At 41.4% G+C, this 27,998-nt stretch overlaps 2 protein-coding genes across 3 annotated transcripts; one reads left to right on the top strand and one right to left on the bottom strand.

Moving 5' to 3' along the window:
• The first annotated feature begins 1,061 nt into the window (after positions 1 to 1,061).
• On the top strand, positions 1,062 to 21,169 carry CHURC1 (churchill domain containing 1). 2 transcript variants are annotated; one of them, XM_082618938.1, is made up of 4 exons: positions 1,062 to 1,167; positions 11,061 to 11,196; positions 12,757 to 12,830; positions 18,406 to 21,169. In XM_082618938.1, exons 1-4 carry the CDS (start codon positions 1,129 to 1,131, stop codon positions 18,496 to 18,498), a joined length of 342 nt encoding a protein of 113 aa, XP_082475064.1. In that variant the 5' UTR covers positions 1,062 to 1,128; the 3' UTR covers positions 18,499 to 21,169. The 2 variants fall into 2 exon arrangements, with proteins under 2 accessions (XP_082475064.1, XP_082475065.1); XM_082618939.1 differs by having other exon boundaries at positions 1,114 to 1,167; positions 12,760 to 12,830.
• A 3,134-nt stretch (positions 21,170 to 24,303) lies between these two features.
• On the bottom strand, positions 24,304 to 27,790 carry GPX2 (glutathione peroxidase 2). Its single transcript, XM_082617953.1, has 2 exons — positions 27,441 to 27,790; positions 24,304 to 24,903 (listed from the first exon to the last, which is right to left on the bottom strand). Exons 1-2 carry the CDS (start codon positions 27,660 to 27,662, stop codon positions 24,553 to 24,555), a joined length of 573 nt encoding a protein of 190 aa, XP_082474079.1. The 5' UTR covers positions 27,663 to 27,790; the 3' UTR covers positions 24,304 to 24,552.
• Positions 27,791 to 27,998: the final 208 nt, after the last annotated feature.

Here is a 27,998-nt window from a genome sequence, read left to right on the forward strand (position 1 = left end):
AATATAAAAATTACTAATGAAATAGTTTACCTTGTTTATACTAAGTCTTCCAAATCTAGTGTGCAGGATGTACTTACAACACATGTCAGTTCAATCTGCCACATTAAAAGTTCTTCATAGCCACACGTGGCTACTGGCTACTGTATTAAAAAGGTGCTGAGGGCTTCCCTGGTGGCGCAGTGGTTGAGAGTCCGCCTGCCAATGCAGGCGACACGGGTTCTTGCCCCGGTCCGGGAAGATCCTACATGCCGCGGAGCGGCTAGGCCCGTGAGCCATGGCCGCTGAGCCTGCGCGTCCAGAGCCTGTGCTCCGCAACGGGAGAAGCCACAACAGTGAGAGGCTCGCGTACCGCAAAACAAACAAACAACAAAAAAGGTGCTGAGCCCAGGGTAGGAACCGAGTCTAGTCCTGGCTGACTACTGAGTAATTCTGTTACCCTAGACAAGACCTTTAACCACAGTTTCCTTGGTTTCCTCATCTGAAAAGGAAGGCACATAGAGAGATAGAAACACGTTTCCCATTGCTTTGTCCTCCAGAGGACTCTGGAATGGTCATTTATTATTAACATTTTGTGTTTTCAGGAGATTCTCTGCAGAACTATAAGAGCCTCTTCCCAAACACTTCATTTATTGCTTATTCCCCTGCCAAGATCTGAACTATCACTCTCACTGCCCTAAGAAATGGTACGGAAACTATCACTCTCACTGCCCTAAGAAATGGTACGTCAATTGTAATTTCAGCTTTATATATGGAGTAAGCTGAAGCAGCAAAAAACAATTTCCTTTCTTGTGTATTGTGACTTGGCTTTCTGTCAGCCTAGACTCAGGAAGGCGCCTATTGGAACTTTGCTCGGTCCAAGATCCCTTTCCCCTTCCTGCCATATGGTCCACAGTCCCTTCCTCTCTCTCGGAAGGTTTCTAAAGTCCTACCCTTTGCCTTCGGTTGTTGTCTGGGAGACCAGACCCTGCCCTAACAATAGTGGCTAAGGGGCGGAGACTTGGAATTAGTTCCCAAGACCCAACACTGCATGGTGAGTACTCTGGGCGCATGCGGCGACTTTCTCTGAGCTCTCGCGAGGTTTCCTCTTCCCGGAAGCAGCGGAGGAATTTCCTCGTTAACTGCGTCGTGATGTGTGGGGACTGTGTGGAGAAGGAATATCCCAACCGGGTGAGCGAGTGGGCTCCGAGAACTTCCCTCTCCTTTGGCCCATGGCCGCCCCTGAGGCTTCTCATATCCCCGGCTGGCCTTCTATGGGAGTCCGGGCGCGGGGCGGACTCAGCCGCTCCGCCCCATCAAGTGACGCGGCAGCTGAATGTAGGCACCTGACAGCGGGGATGGCCTGCAGCCGTCGGCTCCTGCTGATCCCCGCCCTGGCTACTGATAGCTGTCACCCCATTTCTCTTGAGCTCCAAGGGGAAAACAAATGAAACCTTACCACCACCAGCAACCTAGTCGACAACAGAGGGACACCCCCATCTCTACCCTGGTCTCATTCTCAAGCTTCATTTGATAACGTTCAGTGCTCTTCCTGAATTCTAGCGCTGGAAGGGACCTCTTAGGTCATATATTCTAACCCAATTTTGCAGATGAAACTAATACCTAGAGAGGGAAAATCACTTGGCGAAGTGCACATTCTAGTTAGTGTGAGAGCCAAGACTAGAACTCAGGTTTCCTGGCTGTTACTTTCTTTTAAATCTCTGTTCCTTTCAAGCTCAGGAGATTGAGAAGTTTGTTTACTCTCATTCAAGATATACTTACTGAACGTTTGTATGCGTGTAACTAGATTACTTTGCCAGGCCAGAAAGGGATACCCAAGAAGAAATAAAAGGCAGCTTCCGTGCTGCCAAAGAGCTTACATTTTACGGGAGAGCGTCATTAACAAAAAATGACCAGTACGGTCCATAAATGCTATTCCGGTTTAGAGAAAGGGGAGAGCAATAGGGGATAGCGCTGTTCTCCCAACAGAAAGGTGGACTTCAGTTGGGACTTGAAGGATAGGTGCGACTAGGGTAGAAAAGGAAAGGAGGAGCTGAGGCTGGGGGAAAATAGCAAGAACAAGGATTCTCATATTGGTTGGGAGGTAGAAAATCTTTGTAGTTGGTCCTGTCTCTTAATATTTTGAATAATACAGTCTTTTGGGAAGGTTTTATAACAACATGAGCACTCATATGGTACAACCTCTTTGAAAAAGGTCTAGCATTATCAGAAAAAAGAAAAAAAAAGTTAAAGATATGCCTGCTGAATGACCCAGCAGTTCCCATTTCAGACAGATAAATGCATGTGCCTAGTGTGTTCCTGGAGACTGATATAAGAATGTTCATAACAGCATTGTTTGTGGTAGTAGACTGGAAAAGTGATACAGCCATAGAATGGAACACCATGAGTGAATGAGTAATGAAAGTGAATGGAGCAGTGGCTCTCAACTGGGCGTGGTTTTGCCTCCCAAGGGACATTTGACAATATCTGGAGGCATTTTTGGTTGTCACACTGGGGTACTACTGATATTTAATAGGTAGAGGCATTATGCTGTACCTTTACGTTTTACATTTCTGTGTTGTGTTCTTTTTCATACTTCTTTTTTTTTTAAGTTTAAAAAGAGATTTTTGTGAATCCAGTAACGAAAACTGCACATTATAGGCACCATGAGGGAGGTGTTTGCCGTAGATAGTGTTAAAGATAGGTTGGGGAATTCCCTGGCTCCATACTTCCACTGCTGGGGGAACAGGTTTGATCCCAGGTCAGGGAACTAGGATCCCACATACTGCGGTGTGGCCAAAAAAAAAAAAAAAAAAAAAATGGATATTAGGTTGGATTTTTAAGAGTTGAGCTAATCAAAAGACAAAAATTATATTGAGAAGTTTAGGCATTGGGCAACTATACAAAAAAATTGAATAGGGAAATGATTCTGAAATCTGCTATTTAGGAAAGTGAATCTTATGGTTGTATGTTGAGATGATGGGATGGGGGAAAATATAAAAGGAGAGCCCTACAGAGCATTTGGGGAACCAAATGGCAACCGTAGTACAGGCATGAGATAATGAGGACTTCATTTATTGATTGATTGATTGCTGCGTTGGGTTTTCGTTGCTCTGCGGGGCCTTTATCTAGTTGCGTCTTACGTCGAGCGGGGACTACTCTTCCTTGCGGTGTGCGGGCTTCTCATTAGGGTGGTTTGTGTTGCGGAGCACGGGCTCTAGGAGCGTGGGCTTCAGTAGTTGCAGCACGCGAGCTCAGTAGCTGTGGCTCAAGGGCCCTAGAGCGCAGGCTCAGTAGTTGTGGCACAGGGGCTTAGTTGCTCGCGCCATGTGGAATCTTCCTGGACCAGGGCTTGAACCCGTGTCCCTTGCATTGGCAGGCGGATTCTTAACCACTGCACCACCAGGGAAGTACCAGTCCTCATTTCAAAGAAAGAATTAACAGGACTCAACCAATTTAATGTAGGAAGGAAGAAGAGAAGAGCTGTCGATGATCTAAGGGTTTTCAATCTAGGCAGCTGGGAAATTTGGAAGTATTACAGTAATTGGAGCCATCTGGGAGGGAGGGAGAACCAAAATTGGGGGAGCAAATGATCAGATTTTTTTTTATCATGTTTCATCCGAGGTTGAGAATGTAACATCCCAGGAGTCAAGTGAAAATATAGGATGGCAGTTTGGGTAAGAGATTCAAACAGATGAATCAGCCAAATAAAGGAATCAAAATAGAAATAATTTGTTCTCTTAGGAAAAGAATGTAGAGAATCAACCAGAATCAAGAACTGAACTTCAGGAAATAAATTAATTTAGGAAGTGAAAATAAAAGTATAGGAAGAAGAGTAGAGAAAAGCACTGAGGTGACTGGAAAACCAGGAAAGTACCTGAAGCAGTTTTCTCTGATTTTATTCTGTTCTCAAAGAAATAAAGGGCTGTCATGAGGAAGAATTGAGCTTTTCTTTGAAATTTCAGAAGGCAGATTTAGAAATAATTAGTGGGTGGATGTTAGGGGGTTGTAGGCTTTGAATCAGAATGAAGAATTTTCTAACAGGTTTTTTTTTTTTTTTTAACAGAATGGGTAACCTTAGAGGAATTGAACTCTCTTCTGTTGTTCCGTAGAGACTAAATGACTATTTGAAATCTCAAGGATCCTTCCAACTCTGGGATTTTTTTAAGTCATGAGATATTTTTAAGGGCAGTAAGAGCAGAAGCCACTCTACTTGAGCCTAGCAAGGGAAAAGGTACTCAGGTGGTGGTAGCAAGTATAGTCCACTCATTCAGAAAGTTTGGCAGAGGAAAATAATGGATTAGCATGTTGGGTAGGTCTAAATGCAGAATGAGGAGGTAAAAAATGTTTGATTATTTATCTTTGGTTTCAGAAAATTTCTGGAGTTTTGTGGTGGATGTTTTCCACAGGCTAGAACATTTCTAACAGAGCTCTGGCCCACTTGCTTGTAAAATTACGCCAAGAACTTGAACTCAAGCATGAATCAGATTGAAAATGAACCATACTAATTTTCTGAACTCAAATTTTTTTACTCAACTGTGAACCAAACTTTTTTTTCATTCAGTAAAGCATTTACCAAACCAGTTGGAAATAGAACTCTACTGCGTTTTCTAAAATAACTGATGAGCCCAAAATTGTAATAAAACATTTCCACATCAAACTGGAAATGAAACCTATATTTCATACAGTTCAAGTTTCAGCTTTAAAATTCTTAGTAATTCAGCAGCAATACAGAAATATAGCTTAAATTGAGGTTAATCAGAAGGAAGTAATCAGTGTAAATTAGTTATGTGTTTAAATTAGAAATTACGTTTTATATACCTCACTTAAAATTAAACTACAAAAGTTCACGTACTCAAATTGTTGCTTGGCATTAAACCATATTTAATTAAATGCTGAGTCTGATATATAATTGGTAAAACAATTGTATGGAAATGGATGCTTTAAAATGATGCATTTTTAAATGCCTATATTAAAAAATCTGGAATCAATAACCTAACTTTCCACTTTAAGTCAGTGAAAAAAACAAGAGCAGACTAAACCCAAAGCGTGCAGAAGAAAGGAAATAATAAAGACTAGAATAGAAATTATGAAATAGGAAATAGAAAAACAATAGAGAAAATTAGCAAAACTAAAATTTGGTTCTTTAAAAACTGTATTTTCAATTTTAAGTACTCCCTGACAAAATGTATGCACTGTTAAGTTATACCATCTGAAATAATAGTTTTTTGGAAGAAGCAAATTGGCCCAATCATTGTCAGTATAGTTGCGGATTTCTCAAATTTGTAAGAGTTTATCATAATATACTTTCATACTAATTATCATCATAGTATTCAACCATTTCTTCTTTTTTTTAATACATTTATTTATTTATTATTTATTTTTGGCTGCATTGGATCTTCGTTGCTGTGCGCGGGCTTTCTCTAGTTGCAGCGAGCGAGGGCTACTCTTCGTTGTGGTACGCGGGCTTCTCATTGCGGTGACTTCTCGTTGTGGAGAACGGGCTCTAGGCACGCAGGCTTCGGTAGTTGTGGCACACAGGCTTAGTTGCTCCGCGGCATGTGGGATCTTCCCGGACCAGGGCTTGAACCCGTGTCCCCTGCATTGGCAGGCGGATTCTTAACCACTGAACCACCAGGGAAGTCCCTCAACCATTTCTTCTTGCACGTTTGTATACCTTTATAGATCCTCAACCAGGATTTAGCTGAATCACATTTTCTAAGGATATTTAATGTTTCCCTTTTTTCCTGTCTTCTCGAAACTGTTATAGTTTACTGTTATTACTGTGGAATTGATTTAGATTTTATTCTTCTTTCTCCTCCCATTGTGAGAGCCTCAAAAGCTTCTCTGAATATTGTATGCTTTAATTTACTTTCCCAAATTTGGACATTAATAATCTTGTTTCATCTAATAAAAGAATCATACCTCACTGATGAAGGCTATCCTCACTTTCAAATGACCAAGTCCCTTAGAGAAAGCCCCATCAGTTTCTTATTTACTGTACTTGCATTTGCCATTTCAAGAATTTATTTCCCTACCTCACAACTGATACCTAGATCCCTTTTCTCTTCCCTCAGTGTTTAGAGTTTACATTCTGCCTGCTTATATGGTAAGATTACAGAGGTTAGACCATATTGTATAAGGTGCCTGTGTTTATGTGTGCAGTTCTGTTCAGAGTTCTGTTTATTTGAAAATGGTATTTAGACCTTTATTCTTTTAAGACTTTTTTTTTTTTTTTTTTTTTTTTTTTTTTTTTTTTTTAGCTGTACGCGGGCCTCTCACTGCTGTGGCCTCTCCCGCTGCGGAGCACAGGCTCCGGACACACAGGCTCCGCGGCCATGGCTCGCGGGCCCAGCCGCTCCGCGGCATGTGGGATCTTCCGGGATCGGGGCACGAACCCGTGTCCCCTGCATCGGCAGGCGGACTCTCAACCACTGCGCCACCAGGGAAGCCCTCTTTTAAGACTTTTTAAAAAATTACTTAATATCTTGGAGTCTTTGGCAGTCAGCTTCTATAGATTCAAGGCAGTCCCAGTTCAAACCCCAGCAGGAGGGGCTTCCCTGGTGGCGCAGTGGTTAAGAATCTGCCTGCCAGTGCAGGGGACACGGGTTCAAGCCCTGGTCCGGGGAGATTCCATATGCCGCAGAGCAACTAAGCCCATGCACCACAACTACTGAGTCTGTGCTCTAGAGCCTGTGAGCCACAACTACTGAGCCTGCGTGTCACAACTACTGAAGCCTGCGCGCCTAGAGCCCGTGCTCCGCAACAAGAGAAGCCACCGCAATGAAAAGCCCGCGCGCCGCAACAAAGAGTAGCCCGCGTGCAGCAACGAAGACCCAGTGCAGCCAAAAATAGACAAATAAATAAATTACAAAAAAAACCCCAAAAACCCAGCAGGCTTTTTTGTAAAAGTTATAAGCTGATTCTAAAATTTATATGCAAATGAAAAGAACCTAGACTAGCCAAATTATAGAACATAAACTACCTAATTTAAAAACTTACTATAAAACTACAATAATCAAAAGAGTGTGAGATTAGTGCAAAAGATAGACGTATAAATCAAGGGAAGAGAATAGTCAAAAGTAGACCCACATATATAGGATGATTTGAGTTTTCCACGAAGTTGCCAGTGTCATGCAATGGGGAAAGGATAGTCTTTTCAACAAATATTGATGGAACAACTGGATATTCATATAGAAATAAATGAAACTTGATCCTTACCTCAGACCATATATAAAAGTTATTTCAAAATGGATCATAAACCTAAACCTACCAGCTAAAACTATAAAATTTCTAGAAGAAAACAAAGGAGAAAATATTTGCAGTCTTGGCGTAGGCAGGATGTTTTAGAAGACAAGCACAAACAATGAAATTTAATAAACTGGACTTCATAAAAATCAAAACTGTTTGCTCTTCAAGAGACACCATTTAAAAAATGGCAAACCAAAGACAGAAATATTTGTAATACATATATCTGACAAAGGGTTTGTACCTAAGATACATAAAGAACTTTTATAACTCAATAAGAGGATAAACAATTTAACTTTTCAAAAAATGGGCAAAAGACTTGAATAGATATTTCACAAAATAAGATATATTAATAAGCACCATGAAAAGATGCTCAGCATCACTAGTCATCAGGGAAATATAAATTAAAACTACAGTGAGACACCACTTTACATCATTGGAATGGCTAAAATAAAAAAGACATAATACCTAGTGTTGATGAGAATGTGGGAAATCTGGAACTCACACGTTGCTGGTGGGAATAGAAAATGGAAACTAACTGGCAGTTTCTTATAAAGTTTATATACATACCATATTTTTACTGTATGACTTAGCAATTCCACTTCTAGATATTTACTCAAGAGAAAGGCATATGTCTACACAGGACTTATACATGAATCTTCATAGCTACTTTATTCATAACAACCAAAAACTGGGAAGAACCCAAATGTCTATCAACAGATAGATCCATGCAATGGGATACTACTTGACATTAAAAAAGCAATGAACTACCAATACATACAACAACATAGATAATTAATGTGGACATCATTTTAGGCAAAAGAAGCTGGGGGTAAAAGAGCATACTGTATGATTCTATTTATGTAAAACTTTAGAACAGGCAAAACTAATCTCTGGAGATAGAAATCAGGTCAGTGGGTGCCTGAGGTGAGATAGGAGTTGGAGATAGACTGCAAAGCAAGAAGGACTTCCTGGGAAGACAGAAATTTTTGTATCTTGATTGGGGTAGTGATTACATTGGTATATACATTTGTTAAAATTCTTTCATGTATACCCTTACAATGTGTAGATTTTATTGTGTGTAAATTATACCTCAGTAAAGTTTATTTAAAAAAAATCAAAGCACTTGTTCTTAATAGCTGGAAATTTATACTTTAATCCCAAGGCTTTTTTTCCCCTTTAGTAGTTATGTTGATGTGCCTATGTTTTAGTATCTCCAAACTGCATAGTTAGTTTGATTTCCCCCCACCAGAGTTAACCTCTTAATACATAGCACTGCGAAGGCACTTAGTTAATGGTAGTGCTGGGAATCCAGGAATCCAGGAAGGCTTCACTGTGGCATTGGTTAAGATGGGTCTTAACTCCCTCATACTTCATAAGCTCCTTGAAGGTAGAAACGTCTGTGACTCATCCTGGAGTCCTCAGAATCCTCCGCCATGCTTTGCACAGTATCAGGCACATAGCTGCATTGGAGAAATGCATTAGTTTGAATGGTTTTTAGTCACATTAACTATTAAAAATACCTCAGTTTTTTTGTTGGTCAGAAATGAGGTTGAACTACTATCAAAAAAAAATAACCCAATTAAAAAATTGCCTGAATAGGCATTTTTCCAAAGAAGGCATGGCCAACAGGCACATGAAAAGATGCTCAGCATCACTAATCATCAGGGAAATGCAAATCAAAAACTACGAGATATCGCATCACACCTGTCAGAATGGCTATTATCAAAAAGACAACAAATAATAAGTGTTGGTGGGACTTCCCTGGCGGTCCGGTGGTTAAGACTCCATGCTTCCACTGCAGGGGGCATGGGTTCAATCCCTGATCGGGGAACTAAGATCCCACATGCCGTGTGGTGCGACCAATAAATTAATTAATTTAATTAAATTAAATGCAAGTCTGGCTGATAGAAGCATGGTGGAAGCCTAGATGTGACCCATGCCACTTAAAAAATAAAGTGTTGGCGAGGACGTGAAGAAAAGGAAACCCCAGTACACTGTTGGTGAGAACGTAAATTGGTACAGCCACTATGGAAAACAGTGTGGAGGTTCCTCAAAAAATTAAAAATATAACTACAATATGATCCAGCAGGTCCACTCCTGGGTATATATCCGAAGAAAATGAAAACACTAATTCAAAAAGATATATGCACCCCAGTATTCATAGCAGCATTATTTACAAAAACCAAGAAGTGGAAGCAACCTAAGTGTCCATCACAGATGAATGGATAAAGAAGATGTAGTATATATATACAATATGTATTACTCAGCCATAAAAAGGAATGAAATTTTGCCATTTGTGACAACATGGATGGACCTGGAGAGTACTATGCTTAGCAAAATAAGTCAGAGAAGGACAGATACTGTATGTTTTCACTTATATGTGGAATCTAAAAAATCAAGCAGGGGCTTCCCTGGTGGCCCAGTGGGTAAGACTCCGCACTGCCAATACAGGGGGCCCGGGCTCCATCCCTGGTTGGTGATCCCACATGCATGCCGCAACTAATAAGAGTCCACATGCTGCCGCTAAGAAGCCCACATGCCACAACTAAAGATCCCACATACTGCAACGAAGATCCCATGTGCCTCAACTAAGACCCGGTGCAACCAAAATAAATAAATAACTATTTAAATAAATAAATAAATATTAAATAAATTTGTTTATTCAAACGAACAAAACAAAACAGAAACTCACAAATTCATGGAACAAACTAGTGGTTACCAGAGGGGAGAGGGGTGGGAGGACGTAAAGGAGATTAAGAGGTACAAACTATTAGGTATAAAATGAATGAGTTACAAGGATGTAATGTACAGCAGAAGGAATATAACCCATATTATATAATAACTTTATATGGAGTGTATAATCTATAAAAATATTGAATCAGTATGTTGCATGCCTGAAACTAATTATAATATTTTAAGTCAACTATACTTTAATTTAAAAAAAAGAAATAATATTCTGTAATAACCTAAATGGGAAAAGAACTTGAAAAAGAATAGATACATGTATAACTGAATCACTTTGCTGTACACCTGAAACTAACAAAACATTGTTAATCAACTATATGCCAATATAAAATAAAAGTTAAAAAATAAAGAAATGAGTAGAACTAGGTAGTTTATGAAGTGACTTTAAGTTCTGAACAATTATTAGTAAGGCTTTAGCAAAGACCTCCCTTGAGCCAGGAGCATATGTTGTTTACAGTTTCTTAGTGACAAGTAAAACCCTTTCTTTTAAATGCCATGGTGTCAATCTGATAAATTACGGAACTTACCTTTTCTGCCTGAATCACACGTATCCTAGGGACTGACATCTATAGAGCTGAGAGTTTATTTCTCTTTGTTTATTTTGTGGTATTTTTAAGTCTTGAAAAAATGCTGTTTCAACAGTCAACTGAGCATCACAGTGGATAAGATCATTTTTATCATTGGCTCAGTGTTTCCATTTTGATTGAATTTTCATTCTAGCTTTATAATATGATACCTCATTTAATAGTGTTGGCTATTAGATTTTTCTGATTTTTCCTTTTTACATGTTATATTAAGACTTCATTAAGTTGTTTCTAAATATCCATTTGCATTTAGTCCTCTTAAACACAGTTGCAGTCCTAAGCTCTAACACTTCTTCAGTTTTATTTACTATGAATAATACTTCTAGAGGAAAGCTAGTAATTTCAAAAATTACTTGGTGTACACTTCAAGCAAGTAAATTCTGGCCATGTTTTTTGTCTTTAGAGACTTTAAGTCTATTAATCATTTTCACCAAGGAGTTTGAAATATAAGAAAATTAAAATCCCCTCAAAAAAGAAAATTAAATTCTGTTTTTCTTATTTTAGGGTAACATCTGCCTGGAGAATGGATCTTTCTTGCTAAACTTTATAGGCTGTGCAGTGTGCAGTAAGCGGGATTTTATGCTGATCACAAACAAATCTTTGAAAGAGGAAGATGGAGAAGAAATAGTTACCTATGATCGTAAGTAGACTTTTTTCCATCTGAGCCCATTAGCAGGTATCAGCTTTTGGGAGTTAGGTTGCGCAAAGTCTTATGAGGCCTATTTCACTATCATATTGCAACACAAAATCACTAGTTAGTTTTTTAAGAGGAAAATGTTGGTAACATCTCATTTATGTAGCATCATCAGATATTCCACATAAATGACTTTTGCAGAGAACTGAAGCTTATGATTCAGGCACCAATTTTCTTTTGTTTATCTTTAAAGACTGTGTCTTCTGAAACAAGATATAGGGACTTTTTTTTTTAACTTAGGGTCATCCATGTGAATTTTCACTTTCTACTATAATATAATACAGTGATGCGCTCCAACAGCTATTAAAGTATTTAGGGCTGTTTGCCCTTATACTAAATGGCTCTGGGATGCTATGGTTTTTTTAGTCTTGTTTCTGCTTTTATAGCTTTCGTCTCTTTTGTTACTGTCAGTTTATAGTTTCTTTCTTTTGCTACTGTAAGTATGCTACCTTCATATGCTATTCCTCATCCTTATACTAGGAAATCAAATAAATAACTATAATAAAAATAAATAAGTTCTGAGGTTGGCACTAAGAATCTCTACAAGTAAATTAAGCATATGTGCACTTTAAGCATATGTGCCCAGATATTATGGCAACTGTTTAAATTGTTCACATTTCCTTTTTGCTTGTCTCCTGATTTTTTGGTATGTTCTGACTATATGAGGATTAAATGTGCAAATAATGATATTTTGAAAGAAAGGTGCGAAAGACACTAAGCCTTTAGAATAGAGTCAGACTATGGAAAAATGTTCTAAATTAGAAGAATCTTTTTCTTTCCTGTAGCATGTACCCCTTTAAACTCTGTTTTTTTCCAGGTAGTAGAGGATAGTGGTCAAAAGCAAGGGCTCTGGAGCAAGAAAGCTTGGGTTTGAATTCTGGTTCCAACACTTCATAGCTCAGCTGTGGTCTTCCTAGTTCTTATCCATAGTGTGCCTTTGTCTCCTTATCCCTACAAACATGATAACAGTAGTATCTACCTCATTGGGTTTTTGAGAAGATTAAGTGAATAAACAGATACAAAGTATTTAAAACAGTATCTGGCACACATTAAGCACTCAGTGTATCATAGTTATTATTACTATATTGTTTTTTCTAGAGCCTTTTGTTACTGCTAAATTCACTTTAACATCTAGTGTTAGCTTTTTGTTTATGATTGGTTAGTAGCACAATTTCTATCATTCCTGAGAATAAAAGCTCCTACATAGTTAGACAGGTCCAGCTAGTTTCAAAAACATACTTACATATCCGTTAATTGATTACCTTAGAGAGCTTTCAATAGGAATGAATATATGCATATTAAGTCTCTGAGTTCAGGCTCTTAATTATATAGTGTTGCTGTGTGACAGAGTCTGGATTTTTTATCAAGGTAGATATTATAATGGGTTTCCTGCTGTGTTAAATATGACAGAGTTAAGATTCTTTCAAAGCAATACCATGCTAAGACTAGAAATTTTACTGTCTTAGGACACCTTCTAAGACTTAATTAAGTCTTTCTCTGTTTCAGCAGATCTTTGTAAGAATTGTCATCATGTAATAGCCAGGCACGAGTATACGTTCAGTATCATGGATGAATTTCAGGTAAATGTATAAATGTGGGTATGTTATTGCGGGGGGAGGGGAACAATAAGAGTACCCTTGAAAAATCTAGGTATAGTCTTCATAAATGAAGTACTAGTGAATCTTAGAGGAGACCATCCCTGTCTTCCACTTGTGTAAGTTGAGAGACACTTCAGATGTGGGTGGATCTGTTCAAACCTGTCTTCACAACAGTCACAAAGCAAAACACATGCCTTACAAATGATATCTCAGTCCTGTCATTTTGCTTATAAAGAGCAGCACATTATGGCTTCATATGAGGTTACTGTTGTGCCTCTTTTTTCTCTACCCAGTTACATGATTGCACAATTCTTGGCTTTAAGTGTTGGCCTGCCCACTGCCACCATACTTGCTGAGCGTGGAAATCATGCTAACGAGATTTTCTTTGTTTCCCTTATAGACATGTAGAGTCAAGCAACTCTGTAGTCTCAATTGCAATAGGATATTTTAATATTATTTGATAAGTAAAATGACAAGATAGGTGTATCATGGTTGGAGGAGAGAAGCTGAACCATATAAGGATAGAGAATAGGGATGTAGTATAAGGATTAGTCCTTATACAATTGTGAGAGCATGTGAAGAATTCTACAGAATTCTACAGGCTGGTGTAGGCCTGAAGTTGCTGAAGATTCACAGGTCTAATGGTCAGGAAGAAAAGCTGGACGGTGAGGGAGAGCCAAGGGCAGACTGGAAAGCATGAGGACACACTTACCTGTATCTGTCCCTCACTGCCCCCGCTTTCAAGCCCTCAGATTGAGTTACTTATTTCGTGTGAACTACATGTTCATCCAGAGGATATAAATGTGAGGTAAGAGTTTTAACAGGCAAGGGAATTTTTTTTAATCCTTTAAATTTGGGTGGTACTATATAATTAGGGGAAAAAAACCTTCTACAGCAGAATCTTATAAAATAGCATAACCACTTTCATTCATTCTTATTTCAGTGTGGAAGAAGGCACTTAGTCACCTGTCAGAATCTGGTCTAATATCTTGTGGTCCATCTTAACAACATCCTGACCACATCTCCCCAGGATCCAAAAATTATGCCTCAAAGATACTTATATGATAGATGTCACTTAGGGCAAAATCGAGATCTCAGTGAATGAATAGTGGCCAGATAGGGGAATGAACATGTCAGGGGCTTAAAGAAGCAGCTCTGTCCATTCATGGGAAGAAAGGAGTGCTTATAGCTATTTTGCAGCAGTTCCTGAAGCTCCTGTGAGCTTTTTAGAGTCTGTAAGTGGATATTGAGATTGCCTGTTTATACCCTAATTGAGCCATTGTGTGTCACTGCCATGAGACCAAAGTCTAGCTGATTTTCCTTTATGACTGAGCACAGCCATTTTCAAAGCTCCCCAGAAGTTCCTTTGGGGTAGGAAGAAGCTAAAGGAAGATGGCTATAGTCACAATGCCTATATAGTGTGGAATTCTCTTGGAAAAAACTCTTAAACTAGGCTCTCCACCGCCAGTCCTTTCTCTCCCAACATCCACTCCCCGCCTCCCCCATATTCTGTATTCTGCCACCAGCATATTTTTCTTAAAATAATGCTTTCAGACTACCTCATTGGCCTTTCTGTGGCTCACCTTCAGCTGCAGTATAATATCCAAGCTCCCCATCCCAAGGTTCTTGCTGGGCTGGCCAGCCTCCCTTTCCCTCATTTCTCACTACTCTCCTTTTGCACACCATTCATAGCATTGCCCCAACTTTAGACTCTCTTCCTTCCCTCCTGTAGTAAAGATTTTTATTTCCCCCTCTCTATGGCTACCCCCACTGCATTTCCTCAGGAATCTCATGTTATCTTCTCTCTTCCTAGCATCCTCTTTTCTCCATGAGATTTAAAGCATTTTTACATTAAATATATTTAGTTCTTCTTTATTTGTTAGAAATAAATTAAAATCCTTTTGTTTCACTCAGCTGCCTCTTTGATTCATCCTCTGATCATCTATCCTTTTGCTTCTTTCCTTGAATAGCTCTTTACCCTATTTCCCTTATTTCCCTGTGCTCCTCCTAACAACCTACAAACTGGTTTTCATTTTCACTTTACTAAAACTGTTCTCTCAGATTTCCTATAAGGTGGCCAAATCCTGTGACCTTGTCTCAGTTTTTCTCTCTCTTAACATCTCTTCTGGATCTGGTTTTGATAACCATTGTCTTTTTGAAGCATTTCTTCCCCTGGGGTCCATAGATCTAGACTTTTTTCTTTCTTTTTAAATCATTTTGACTGTTCCTTTGCTTACTCTCTGGTTTCCTCTCCTGTTTCTCCCTAACTGCTTTTCCCCTGAGCTTTGGTCTCTGGTCTAGGAACCTTGTCTGTACTCCCTCAGACATTGAGCACACGCACCCTCAGTGTCTGATGAAACCTATCAGATATCTCCTGGATCTCCTTCTTTAACCCTAACGCCCTTCCTGCCCTCCTTTCTTCCTTAGTTTCTCTTGCTTTTGTCTGTCTCCACTGCCACCCCTCATATCAGGGACCATACTGCTGAAACCTAAATTACTGCAGCAGTCCCCACAGTATAGTCGTGCGCACTGCCCTCAAATTAATCTTCTGGAAACACATCATCCTGTCACTCCTCTGCTACTCCATATGCGATGTGCTTGCTCTATACCATATCACTGTCTTTATTCGTGCTTTTTCCTTGATTTAACGTGTCCCTTTCGCTACCTTCAAGCCAACTAAATCTTACCTCTTTCAAGCTGAACTTAAATTCTATCTCCTTATTCTTAATAGTTCAGCCCATACTGCTTTCTCCCTTTTCTGAGCTCTTCTTGTACCTACAGCAGGCCCCGACTCCTGTCACTGGCCAGCTGGTAACTTCCATCTTAGTCTGATGACCTCAAGAACTCTTCATACTCAGCTGCTGTGACTTACTTTCCTCAGCCCCACCCCATTCCAGCCCCCATCTTATTCCAGCAGCCATTGAGGTTCAAGATGGGATTCCCACCATTGGTAATATTTTGTTTTGTTTTAAATGTCTTATGGGAAATTTAAACATAATCAAAAGTAGGCAGAATAGTGTATTAATCTCCAGTACCCAGCTTCAGTTTGCTTTATTTGTACTTCACCATTTCCACATCTCCCCACAGGATTACTTTGAAGCAAATCCCAAACATATTACTACTTCTGTAAATATTTTAGTATGAATCTCTAAAAGATAAGGATTCTGTTTTTAAACAAATTCATTTTTAACAAAACCATTGTTAAACAAGGTAAGATTTTCTGATGGCAAGAGGAGAGGGGAAATAGAGACATAAGTACAGAGTTTAAACAGAAAATAAATTATAAATGATTACAGGTATCTGGTATTTTTTATATCACCCTAAAATCCATTAGAAGGACTATATATTTGCCTCAGGAGACGAGGGAAACTGTGAGACTGCTCCCTGTTCCTCTGTGGACCAGGGAAGGAGAAGACTAAGGGTCAGAATTAGCAGGTAATAATAGAGGGAAAAGGCCCATGGGACCCTCAGCATAAAACAAGGATCTGATCTTGCCCAAAGGTGATTCCACCCACTCCACCTTTCCTTCCAAATCTCTACCCTCAGGCTTTGCCCAGGTGGAGCCTTTGAAGGTCTCCATGAATGACTGGGGAGAATTCTGATTCTCCTGACTTGGCCAGTTTGGGTGAAGGGTGTCCTGATCCAACCATATTCCTGGCATCCCAAGTGAGAATGTGTTCCTGGCATCCCAAGTGAGAATTCTAGACATATTTTCCCACAGAAGCACTGCTATATGTGGTTAGATTCTATAGTACTTGTGCAGTATAAATTTAAAAGACTAACTGGATTTCCCTGGGAACCTAACTGCCATGTGCAACGTTACCTCTGTGGGAAACTGCTTCTGAATTCCAAATAATTGACCTACAATGAAATTTGGATTCCAGACTGCCTATAAATTAAAGATTACAGGTGTGATCAGTCTAACTGATTTAACAGCCTTTCCAGATTATACCATGTGTTAGGTTTTTCCTTTCTCTCAAGTTAGACTGTAAGTTTTGCAAGGTCAGACTTTGTCCTTGCCTTCTCTCACGTCTACCGGTGCACCTGGCACATTGCAAAGCCTTTAGGCACTTAATAAAAACTTGTCAATGGATAGATTGGTTGAAAACTCAAATAGTTGTCTAGCTTCACACATTTTCCCATTTTGACTTTATTACTTTTTTCTTCATTTCCAGTGAGAGGTTGACATCCTACTAGTAATGTCTGGTAGGTGAAAGTAGGATCTGAAAGAAGTAAAACCTTGGAGAGAGTAGATTTTAATTTTGTTTTTGATTCATGAGACTCATATTTGTTTGCTGAGCTATAGCCTGTGTTTCTACTGTTTGTGTAGAATAGACTTTAAAATTAAATGTGGTCTTTAAGAAACAGTCTTTCCACTACTACAACTAGGTCTCCCTGCTGAACTCTCTAGTAGGAAATGCAAAGGCAGTTGCCTGGTTCTGAGTCTTTGAACTGTAGTCACTGTTTATCTCCGTGACCCTCTCTCTAGTGAGAGACCCATGAAACACAAACTGCCTTGACTGATCAATTTCCAGGCAGCCAACAATCTCAAAGTCAGATGTGGAAATACTAATAGATTTAGTATAGATGCTTGTTTTCCTAAAGAAGATAAAAAGTTTTAGAGTAAAAGTTTGGAAAGAAATATGTTTCTGTAGTTTATGACCATATTAAATATTCTAGAAAGGAACAGCTATAAGAACAGGACTTTGCCCTAAGGATTTTTACCTAAAACAAAATAACTTCTGTCTCCAGTATGGACATTCATTAAACCCAAGAAACAAAAAACTCCTTAAATAGATCAAATTCTAGACAACTAGCTATCTAAATATGAGACATGACATACTAATGGATTTAACATAATTGTTTATTTTTTCTGGGGTAGATAAAAATAGCTCTTTGGGTTTGGAAATTTTTTTCCTTTTTTGTTGTTTTAAAAATCATTTCTGGGCTTCCTTGGTGGCGCAGTGGTTGAGAGTCCGCCTGCCGATGCAGGGGACACGGGTTCGTGCCCCAGTCCGGGAAGATCCCACATGCCGCGGAGCAGCTGGGCCCGTGAGCCATGGCCGCTGAGCCTGCGCGTCCAGAGCCTGTGCTCCGCAGCGGGAGAAGCCACAACAGTGAGAGGCCCGCGTACCACAAAAAAAAAAAAAAAATCATTTCTGTTGCTTATTAGTGTTGATATTCTAGAAAGGAACAGCTCTAGAACAGGAATTTGTTCTCAGGGGCCCACACTCAAATTGCTTCATTACTTTAAATAGTAGCACTAAGAAAGCCCAGTATGTGTGTTTTCTAAGTCCAGGAAATAGCCATGCATTTCCAAGGTGACATTCTTGTATACACAGTAAATAGAGCATCAGCATGTATTCAATTTATATAAACAAAGGCTCTGGGATACACAGACTAAACCTAAGACATTGCTTATAGGTGTTGAAGAAATTGATCTAATGTACAGACACCATATCCATGACAATTTACAGAGAACAGTTTTACCAGAGGAAGTTACGAAGCATCTTTCTCCCAGTTCCTCAAGGTAATTGTGCACTTTATCTTGTTCTAGGAGTATACCATGCTGTGTCTGTTATGTGGTAAAGCTGAAGATACGATCAGTATTCTCCCTGACGACCCCCGACAAATGACTCTGTTATTCTAAGGATCCTTCTGCAGCTCTGTAATCACAATGCTGTGTTGGTTTACAATACAGCAAGCCTGATGGTTTGTCTAACTTAGTTTATAATGGAAATTATTTGCATATTATTTTTTTCTGCTTAGGCTTACCTATTCTCTGAAAGAAAAAGTGGGACTTCCCTGGCGGTCCAGTGGTTAGGACTTGGCGCTTTCACTGCCGTGGCCCGGGTTCAATCCCTGGTCCGGAAACTAAGATCCCATAAATCAAGTTGCATGGCCCAAAAAAAAAAGTTAGAAAGAAAAAGTAATTTAGGGGATTGCTGTTCTCTAGAGCTGAGCTCTTCTGCTAAAGTTCCCAGTGCACATTAGTGCAGGCAGAATGAAGCATCTTTGTTAGCAGCTATGTGGCTGGAAAATAACTAGGATGGAAAGCACATCTAGTGCCCAGATCTTGGTTCCAATAAAAGGAATTAGGACTCCTTGGGGAAATGACTGAGTCTAGGACTGGGGCAGTAAATACACAGGGTGAGCTTGGAGCGTCTTGAGTCACAAAAAAGCGAAGTGCTGGGCTTCCCTGGTGGCGCAGTGGTTGAGAGTCCGCCTGCCGATGCAGGGGACGTGGGTTCGTGCCCCGGTCCGGGAGGATCCCACATGCCGCAGAGCGGCTGGGCCCGTGAGCCATGGCCGCTGAGCCTGCGCGTCCGGAGCCTGTGCTCCGCAACGGGAGAGGCCACAACAGTGGGAGGCCCGCGTACCACACACACACACAAAAAAAAGCGAAGTGCTGAAATGAAAAATCACAATGATTGGGAGTATGTCAAAGGGACAGAAGACCCAGCTGAAGGAGCTCCCAGAGACGAAAGTTGGAACAGTTTGAGCAACAAAATAAAGTAGTATTGGATTATAAACCAAACTACAAATATTCATGAGTCCATACTGATATAAATGAATGACTGAATAAATAAATACATATATTGAAGAGAATAGACAAATCCCCCACGCAGAAAAATTTCAAATAATGTATGTAGATACTCCTCACTCCTTAAGTATGGGTTTGCATAGTGACTTCCTTCCAAAGAGTATAGTATGGAAAGGGGGAAAGTTGACTTTAACTTTTACTTCACTGAGAAACCTGACAAACACTAGCCTGGTGATCAAGATTATCATCACTGATGATGCGCCACGTCGATAGCATTACTCTTGATATGATGTGATGAGAATGACACTTTGCCTTTGTGGTCTTCCTCCCCAAAACCCGTAACCCCAGTCTAATCATGAGAAAAACTTCAGAGAAATCCCAGTTGAGAGAGGAATCCCAATTGAGGAAAATACCTGGCCAATACTCCTCAAAACTGTCAAGGAAACAAAGACAAGGAAGTCTGAGGAACTCTCACAGCCAAAAAAGAGCATGACTATTAAATGTAATGTGGTATCCCAGATGAGATCCTGCACCAGAAAAAGAACATTTGGTAAAACTAGGGAAATCTGAATAAAGTGTGGACTTTATTTAATACAAATAGAATGGTTTCAATTGCTCCAAAGGGATCTTAGAATATCGTACCTTGCATAGTTGAAAGAATTCTGGCTTGGGTGTCATAAAACCTGGCATTTAGGCCTCTGCCATTTGGTAGCAATATAACCATTAAGCAGAGTGTCATTCTGGACTTTATTTTCCCCTTTCTATAACATTGGACTAGTATAAATTGATGTTATACTTCCCTCACAGTATTGTTAGAAGATCCAAATGAATAATGAATATAAAATGCTTTGGAAGGCATATAAAGTTCTAGACAGAATGAGATGGTTTCAGTTAGTTCTTCTCATTATGAAATCAAAACTTAAGGGTCAGGCATTAAAACAGAATTTTTTCCTGTTCATATTTCAGACATTCTGAACTGAGTGAGCAAAGTTGTTGACATCAGGGAAAAGCTTTGTTTTGTAACAGGAATAATGATAATAGCTGAGGTTTATTGAGTACTTACTATGTGCCAAGGCCTTTTTAAGCAGTTGTTTAATCCTCATTAACAATTCCATGAGGGTAGTTACTATTGTTATCCCAGTTTTAGAGCCAGAGAAACTGAGGCACAAAGAAGTAACTTAGTCCAGGTTACATAGTTAGTACAGTGATGCCCTCAGTAATAGTGTTCAGTACACGTGAAGTGTCAGAGTCTAGCAAGGTTAGGAAGAGGTTGAGGATATCAGTGACGGCACTCTGAGGAATTTAGGCGTGTCAGACCAAGATTTATTATTCAGAAAAGTTAAGGCAGCTGTTCCTTAAGGATCAGTTGTTTTATTCCTGGAAAATGCTTTCCACTTTCTGCAAATCTATATCTGACCTGCTGAGGAAATCGTTTGGTGAAATGAATCCAGAAAGCAGAGAAAATGTTTCATTACTTTAAATAGCAGCACTAAGCCCATTATAGCTTCTGAATTGTCCCTTCATGGAGTTTGCTAATGCTTCCAACTTAGTCATTTGGAGCTCAGGAGTATGCTTTTATATGCCCCCCCTGATATCCTCATCTCTTGCAGAATGTGTAATTGTCTGTTTTAGACAATAGATTACAAAAATTTTAAACATAAGATCCTATCCATATATTTCATTATTATTCAACCAGCATTGTACTGTGTTTTGCGATACTTTATCATCTTCTAGAATTCTTTTATGGATCTAATAGAATAAAGACCTCTTGAACTCAGTTCTACTGCATCTGTATTTCTCTGTTTAAGTAAAGGGGAACCAGGCAAAGACATTGGTCTTCTTTGCTTCCCTTTCTGAGATACAAGAAGAAGAAGAAATCACCTGTAGGTGTAGTGGGGAACGTGAACTTGTCCTAGCACCTCATTCTTTCTCTACCTGCTCCATGATGCACAGGTCTGGGGTCGACCTGGTTAGGCTCTTGAAGTTCAAAGCTCAGCCTGTTTGCTGTTGTGTTGTTTTAGCTAGCTCTGTCTTCCTCAGATGATCTTGGGTTCTCCCAGTGCTAATTAATTGACATATGATATAGTCTAGGAGGAGCCAGATATGGTTTGTTACTTGTAAGTCATCATGTAAGAAGTATACATTCACTGTTCTTTATTTCAGTGTAACAAGAATCCTTTCCGTTTCATTCTGTTTCCTGAGCAAAGCTAATTTACTTGACTGAATTTGAGGCTCTTAGTTTTAAAATGTATGTCTCTTGACTGTAGTACAAGTCTCTCTTGTGAGATATGCTATGGTTGTGTAGAAAGGAAATCAAGAGACCTCTTTGCCACCTGCTCATGGTGAGACATTGGGCAAGTCATTCTATCAGTACCTTGGTTTCTTCAGTGGAAAAACAGACATAATCATGCCTCCTTCACGGAGTTTTAAAATCAAACGATATAATGTAAGTGAAAGTGTCATTAGGTCATACAGTGCTGTGGACAGGCAGCTGTCAGCAGTCTTAATGCAGAAACTCTGAGACAGAAGGAAGCACTATTGTGCTGTGGTTAATAGTAGAAGCTTTGGAGTCAGACTGACCTGGGTTCAACTTTCAACTCTGCCCCTCACTAGCCCTTTGTCCTTGAAAAGTGTCTTGCTCAGTTACGTTCTCTTTAAATAGAGATGAAAATTCCTCAGGGTCAGCATGAGGATTAAATAACCTAGCATATAGAAAGTACTTAATGCAGTGTGGGAGTATAGTATGTGGTAATTTGGATGGTGGTTGTGATAAGAAATCACCAGATTTGAAATCACCAATAAGGGTTTGGCTCAGTGTTCCCTAAACTAAGGAGATGCAACGGTGGGAACATAGTCATGGAGATAATCACCAGTTTCAGTCTATGTATCTTGGCCCCCTAAATCACTTATTCCAAGCCATATTTTTTGTAAGAGCCCTCAGAGGAATGATTCCCTCTCTCCCTCCTCTAAATCGAGTAGCATTATCTCAGCACTTCTGGGAAGGCTTGTTTATGGGACTTCTCCTTACTTCCTGAGTGCCCCTAGGGAAATTTGATTAAAAGATTATGTTTATCTAGGAAGGTGGGTGATTATATTAAGCTTTGCCGTGTCTGTTTATGACCATAAGCTGGTACTTCTGAGGATGTAAAGGGGACCAACAAGAAGAGGAATAAAGAAAAGGAAACAATTTCTCATTTCTGAAGCAAACAGCATTTCCCTGACCAAGTGAGGAGCCCTCTTCCTAGCATTAAGGCCCTTTCTGACTCTCTCTGCAGAATCACTTATACTGTAATTCCCATTCCTTTGGGAGTCTCTAAATAAGTCCCTCAACTTGAGCCTCATGGGGAAGACCCAACACATTGTTCTGGCACATCAGGCCCTAAGTTGCCTGTGCCATAATACCAGCATTCAGGGTAGCTGGCACTGCTGTTAGACAACATAACAGGCAATAGCACTCTGAAGACGATGAACAAATCATGCTAGTCTCGCACATGAATTCTGATTTTATTTCTTCAGGGAAGCAGTTTGTCTCTGCAGTTACTGCTCTAAAATCAGTGCTTGGTCCTGCCCACAAACCCATACCCCAGCTCTTGGCTCTGACAGTAGGAATCTTGAAGGGCTTGAGTTCTCAAGAGTCAAATTAAGGATGGCCTTAATTTAGCAGAAAGTCTGCAGAAGGTTGCCAGGGGATTCCCACTATACCACTCAGGTTACTGTTTTGAAATAAAGCACCACTGATGACATAGCTTTAGTAGAAGGTCAGACAGTAGGGACCCTTAACCTCTATTCCACATTTACTTCTCAAAGGATGCAAGTGCTTGGAAAACAGTTACGGGGAACATCCCTCAGCATTTTCCCCTCAGCATTGGGGTTCTCAAGCTGTGTCCAGTTCGGAGAACTGTCCCTTCAGGGCTTCAATGAAGAGACGTAAAATATTCCATCTAGTGATCAAAGAAAGAAGGGCAAAATGAGAAGTTTCCAGGAAGAGGTTTGTGGGACAAAGTGAGAGGGCAGTGGTCTGTCAGCTGGTGTCTTTTCTAGAGCATGATAGGACCTTGTCTTGGTGGTGCTTTTGAGTATGCCTGTACTAGGTGAGGAATCTGGGGCACCGTCCTTCAAAGCCATTCGGCAGAACTCTGTTCTCACAGAACAGCTATCGTGTTGGCGGGTTATAAACAGTCTGACGGTCTGAAGGGAGGCCCTCTCACATCCCCACCCTCATGGAAAAAGAAGTGAAACCAGTCATTTATGCCTAAACTTGTCTGTCTTGTTCCTGCATTTGTGAATTTGTGAGTGTGAGAAAGACAAGGGTGGAATGTGAACTTTAAAAAGGAGGGAGAGTCAATCTAACAAAGGATCCAAAACAAACATTACTCCACAAGGTGATCAGGAAGTGGGTAAAGTGCTCTTTGTGTTCCCAGCAACTGTACCCTCCACGCCTTTGTTGTCATTAAAGTGGACTAAGTTCAACTTCTCAAGGTGCAGGTAACATTTAGTCAGCCCAGTACCCACAGTGAGAGTGACATCTTCCTGACTGGAATCCTCTAACTAACTTCGCAGTGCTTCCTCCATTTTCTTCCCCTTTCTTCTCCTTATCACCTCCTTTCCCCAGTTCTGAAGAAGAGCCATAAAGTAATAATACAATTCACATTTCCCGAAACTCCGCCTGCCACCCAGACCTTGACCTGAGCCTGCTTTCCAGACAGTAATTGGAGTGTCCCCTTGATCGGAGCCTCCCTCTCCTCAGCCTTTGTGTGCCTCCAGCTCCTCAGTCCCACCTGCGGTTTTATACCGTCCCTCCCACCTCCGTCAAGGAAGAGACACAGAGAGCCTGGCCGTTTCCACACCCGCCCTTTATTGGACTCAGCCAGCAGGCTGGCTCCGGACCCTCACACTTCTCTGACACCTCCCATACAGATTTAGGAAGGGGCCATCATTCTGTGAAGGCTCAGAGCCCACCCGTCTTGGAGCCCCAGGTTGGATCACCAACCAGAAGTTTGGGGGGAAGGAAAGGAAACAGGCAGACCAGAAAGGCAAGGCTCTTCAATGAAGGGGACTGATCTGAAGGGAAAGCCTGGGCCCAGCAGGGTCTCCTGAGGGCACACTGAATGCTCAGGAAAGACACTCAGGGGCAGGAGGAAGTAGGAGATCTGCTGGTGTTTATATGGCAACTTTGAGGAGGCGCTTGATGTCTGGCTCGATGTTGACGGTCGGGAAGGTGCGGCTGTAGCGTCGGAAGGGCTCCCCCTCTGGCCCGACGAGGAACTTCTCGAAGTTCCAAGACACGTCTGAGCGGTGCACAGGGCTCCAAATGATGAACTTGGGATCGGTCATGAGGGAAAACGGGTCGTCGTAAGGGTAGGGGAGCTTATCCTTCAGGTAGGTGAAGACAGGATGCTCATTCTGACCATTCACATCACACTTTTGGAGAAGAGTAAAGGTGGGCTGGAATCCACCCCCAGGGCGGACGTACTTGAGGCTGTTCAGGATCTCCTCATTCTGACAGTTCTCCTGGGGGAGGAAAGAGACAAAGAGCTTGGGAAACGCAAGAGATGAAGGATCTACGAAGGATCTACAAAGTCACCCTCCTGTACTCCCCAGGATCATTCTTTCTATTATGTACTCCCCACCCCCACCCCCCCCACCCCGTTCCTTCTCTTTCCTTCTTCATTCGCTTTGCCCTACTCTTGACTCGGAGTTTTCCCTTTCACAGCTATTGTCTGATGGTTTGCTAGGCCACTTCTGAAAGTTCTCACAGACCCTAGCTTGGCTGTTCTTGTACTGAAAGATATAGCGCTTTTGAGCTGTCACTTCTCTCTCTGTGATTAGGGTATCTGTCTGAAGCTTCAAGGAACCTTGAGTTCTGGGCAGTAGAAAGAAAGGGAAAGGAGGCTCAGGTCATATTGCCTAGAACCCTCCTTCCACTTACGCACCCACACATACATGCCTACACACACACACACCCTGCCACCACCTTCCCTTTCCTTTTGCCCTGGCCTTGCCTGTCTTTCTTCTAATTACCTCTGAGTGTTGAATCTAGCCTTGGCCTCTGCCCTACTCAGCTCCTCAAATGAAAGGTGAAATTGAGGTCTAGAAGAATGGGATTTATAGCTTCTTCCTTTCATCTTGTCCTAGATCTGAAGTACAAGTAGGAGGAAGCTTTGATGAAGGAAAACCCCATCCAAGGATGACTAGTTTTCAGGTGCCATAAAGGCAAAGTAGGTTAGAGACAACAATGAACGTACTGTAAACGGAATTACTTCATGACCAACAGGCATGAATTAAATAGGATTGAAGGTTTAGTGTTCTGGAATGGGCCAGGGGAAGGGGATGTTAAGGAAATAAGTGCTTAAGGACCAAAAGTTGTGAATGTGTAATTATCGTTCCTTTCACTTAGCTTCCTGCACCTCACGCTCACTTGCTGTACTCAGCTAGGATGCTTTAGATCTCAACCTGTTGCCTGTCTTTCCTCCCCGCTGCCAGCACTGTCCTATCCCTACTTAGCATTCCCCACCCCTGACAGCTCGCAAAGACCCATGGAAACCCTTATTTTCCATCCCCATCCGCCAAGTCTAAGAGTCATATATCTCCCTCAGGGGAAGAAGTTCCTGCCTCTGACCTACTAGAACCAATTAGTACAGTCAGTTCCAGGCCATCATGACATCTTGAGCCCAGAGTTGATGGCTATTAGACATCTTATCTCCTTATGCAAAAGGCCTGCTGGCTACTGGTAGCTTACGGATTCCCTCCAGTAACTGGCTGGCCTGAAGTGATGGAAGGAGGCATCTCTAGGGCCAGAGAGACACCTCTGAAGAGGTTTTACCTTTTCTGTCTCTCTTGCCCTGGCCAAGCCTAGAAACAGAACTGAGGCAGGGAAGGAACAGTGAGAGCACTCATGGTTTGGGCTCAGGTTTGTCACAGCCAATGACATTTCAGCCTTCCTGCCTATATCTCTGATAATCTCTTCCTTGCCTTCATGCCACTGTGAATTGAACCCAAGGGATTATAATTGGAGGACATTCTGCCTGCTTGTGCTATTAAAATCCTAAGTGAGGGCTTCCCTGGTGGCGCAGTGGTTGAGAGTCCGCCTGCCGATGCAGGGGACACGGGTTCGTGCCCCAGTCCGGGAAGATCCCACATGCCGTGGAGCGGCTGGGCCTGTGAGCCATGGCCGCTGAGCCTGTGCGTCCGGAGCCTGTGCTCCGCAGCGGGAGAGGCCACAACAGTGAGAGGCCCGTGTACCACACACACACAAAAAAATCCTAAGTGAAAATATACGAATCCCTAAAAGATAACTTGAGGTGTGCGGGCTGAAGATCTATAACAACTTGACCCATTAATCAGAGACAGAGAGGCACGTGTGAGGCCTAGAGGAGACACGTACACTTTGCAAACCCTTTTGCCTTCCCCCAAATTCACTCTCCACTTGGCTGATTTTAAACAAAGAAACAAAACCTTTCCATCTAAATAGTAAAGTTGCTTACATTTGCATATTACTCTATACTTTAAAAGTTACTTTTGTAGCTCTTATCCCCACAACCTCACAATAATCCTATCAGATAAGTGGTATTATCCCTAGTTCATAGAAGAGGAAACCAAACCGAAAAATTGAGTGACTCCTCCTGGGGCACAGAGCTATTAGGTAGCAGAATCAAATCTAGTGAAAATGAAGGTCTCCGGAGTCAATTCAATCCTAGTTTGATTCTTGATCTTCTATTTCCTCCAGTCATTCATTCAACAAACATTTAATGAGTGCCTTCTATACCCAGGCACTGAGGACACAATGGAGAGAAAAACAGACCGGGTTCCAGCCCTCGTGGAGTGTAGTGGGAAGACAAGAAACCATAAAAACCCATATGTTTGGTGTTCTGTCACAGACAGAATCATACTGACTTCCCCCTGGTATTCGCATGCACCTAAAGACCTAGATTAACAAAACATACCCCATGATTCAAGACACTCCAACACACAGTCGTCCTCCCCCTCTCTTTAGCCCACTGGAGCTGCAGCAACCCAACTCCTCGGGTACAGTACCAGGGACGTCTCACCTGATGTCCAAATTGGTTGCAAGGGAAGCCAAGAACCACCAGGCGCCTGGGAAAGCGGCATTGCAGCTCGTTGAGTTGGGTGAAGTCCCGGGTGGTTGTGCCTCAGAGCGAGGCCACATTCTCAATCAGCACTGCCCTGCCTCGGAATGTATTGAAATCTACCTTCTCCCCATCCAGGCTGATAGCACTGAGGTCGTAGAAGGACTTGGCAACGTAAGCCATGGTGCGAGTGCAGAGTGAGTGGCAGAGCAGTGTGAGCCCACTTAAGGGTCTATTAAAGGGGTGGGGAGGAAGGAGGAGCCAGGAAGGATCTCACAATGGGACTTTGAGCATCCCCAGGATGACTTAGCAAAAACAGCCACCTACCTGTAAGTGCTGTTTGAACAAGAAGGTCGCTCCTCCTATTTACGGACTCTGAACAAAGCCACCTCCCTGTTCCACCCTGTTGGCAACCTAGGAAGGGCCAAGGTGATATCTCTGAGCAGACATGAATAATTCACTGCTTGCAGGAAACCAGAGCCCCAAAGGTTGGACGGGGAGGAAAAAAGGCAGGGAGGG

Source organism: Mesoplodon mirus, assembly GCF_964341445.2.
Source record: "Mesoplodon mirus genome assembly, chromosome: 4".
Taxonomy (NCBI): domain Eukaryota; kingdom Metazoa; phylum Chordata; class Mammalia; order Artiodactyla; family Ziphiidae; genus Mesoplodon; species Mesoplodon mirus.

What these genes read in the sequence shown, in the direction of transcription:
- CHURC1 (XM_082618938.1), top strand. Translation starts at nt 1,129, where the DNA reads ATGTGTGGGGACTGTGTGGAGAAGGAATATCCCAACCGG. An exon ending in AGAAATAGTTACCTATGATC is followed by an intron (nt 11,197 to 12,756) that starts GTAAGTAGACTT and finishes TCTCTGTTTCAG; the next exon opens with CAGATCTTTGTAAGAATTGT. An exon ending in GTATCATGGATGAATTTCAG is followed by an intron (nt 12,831 to 18,405) that starts GTAAATGTATAA and finishes ATCTTGTTCTAG; the next exon opens with GAGTATACCATGCTGTGTCT.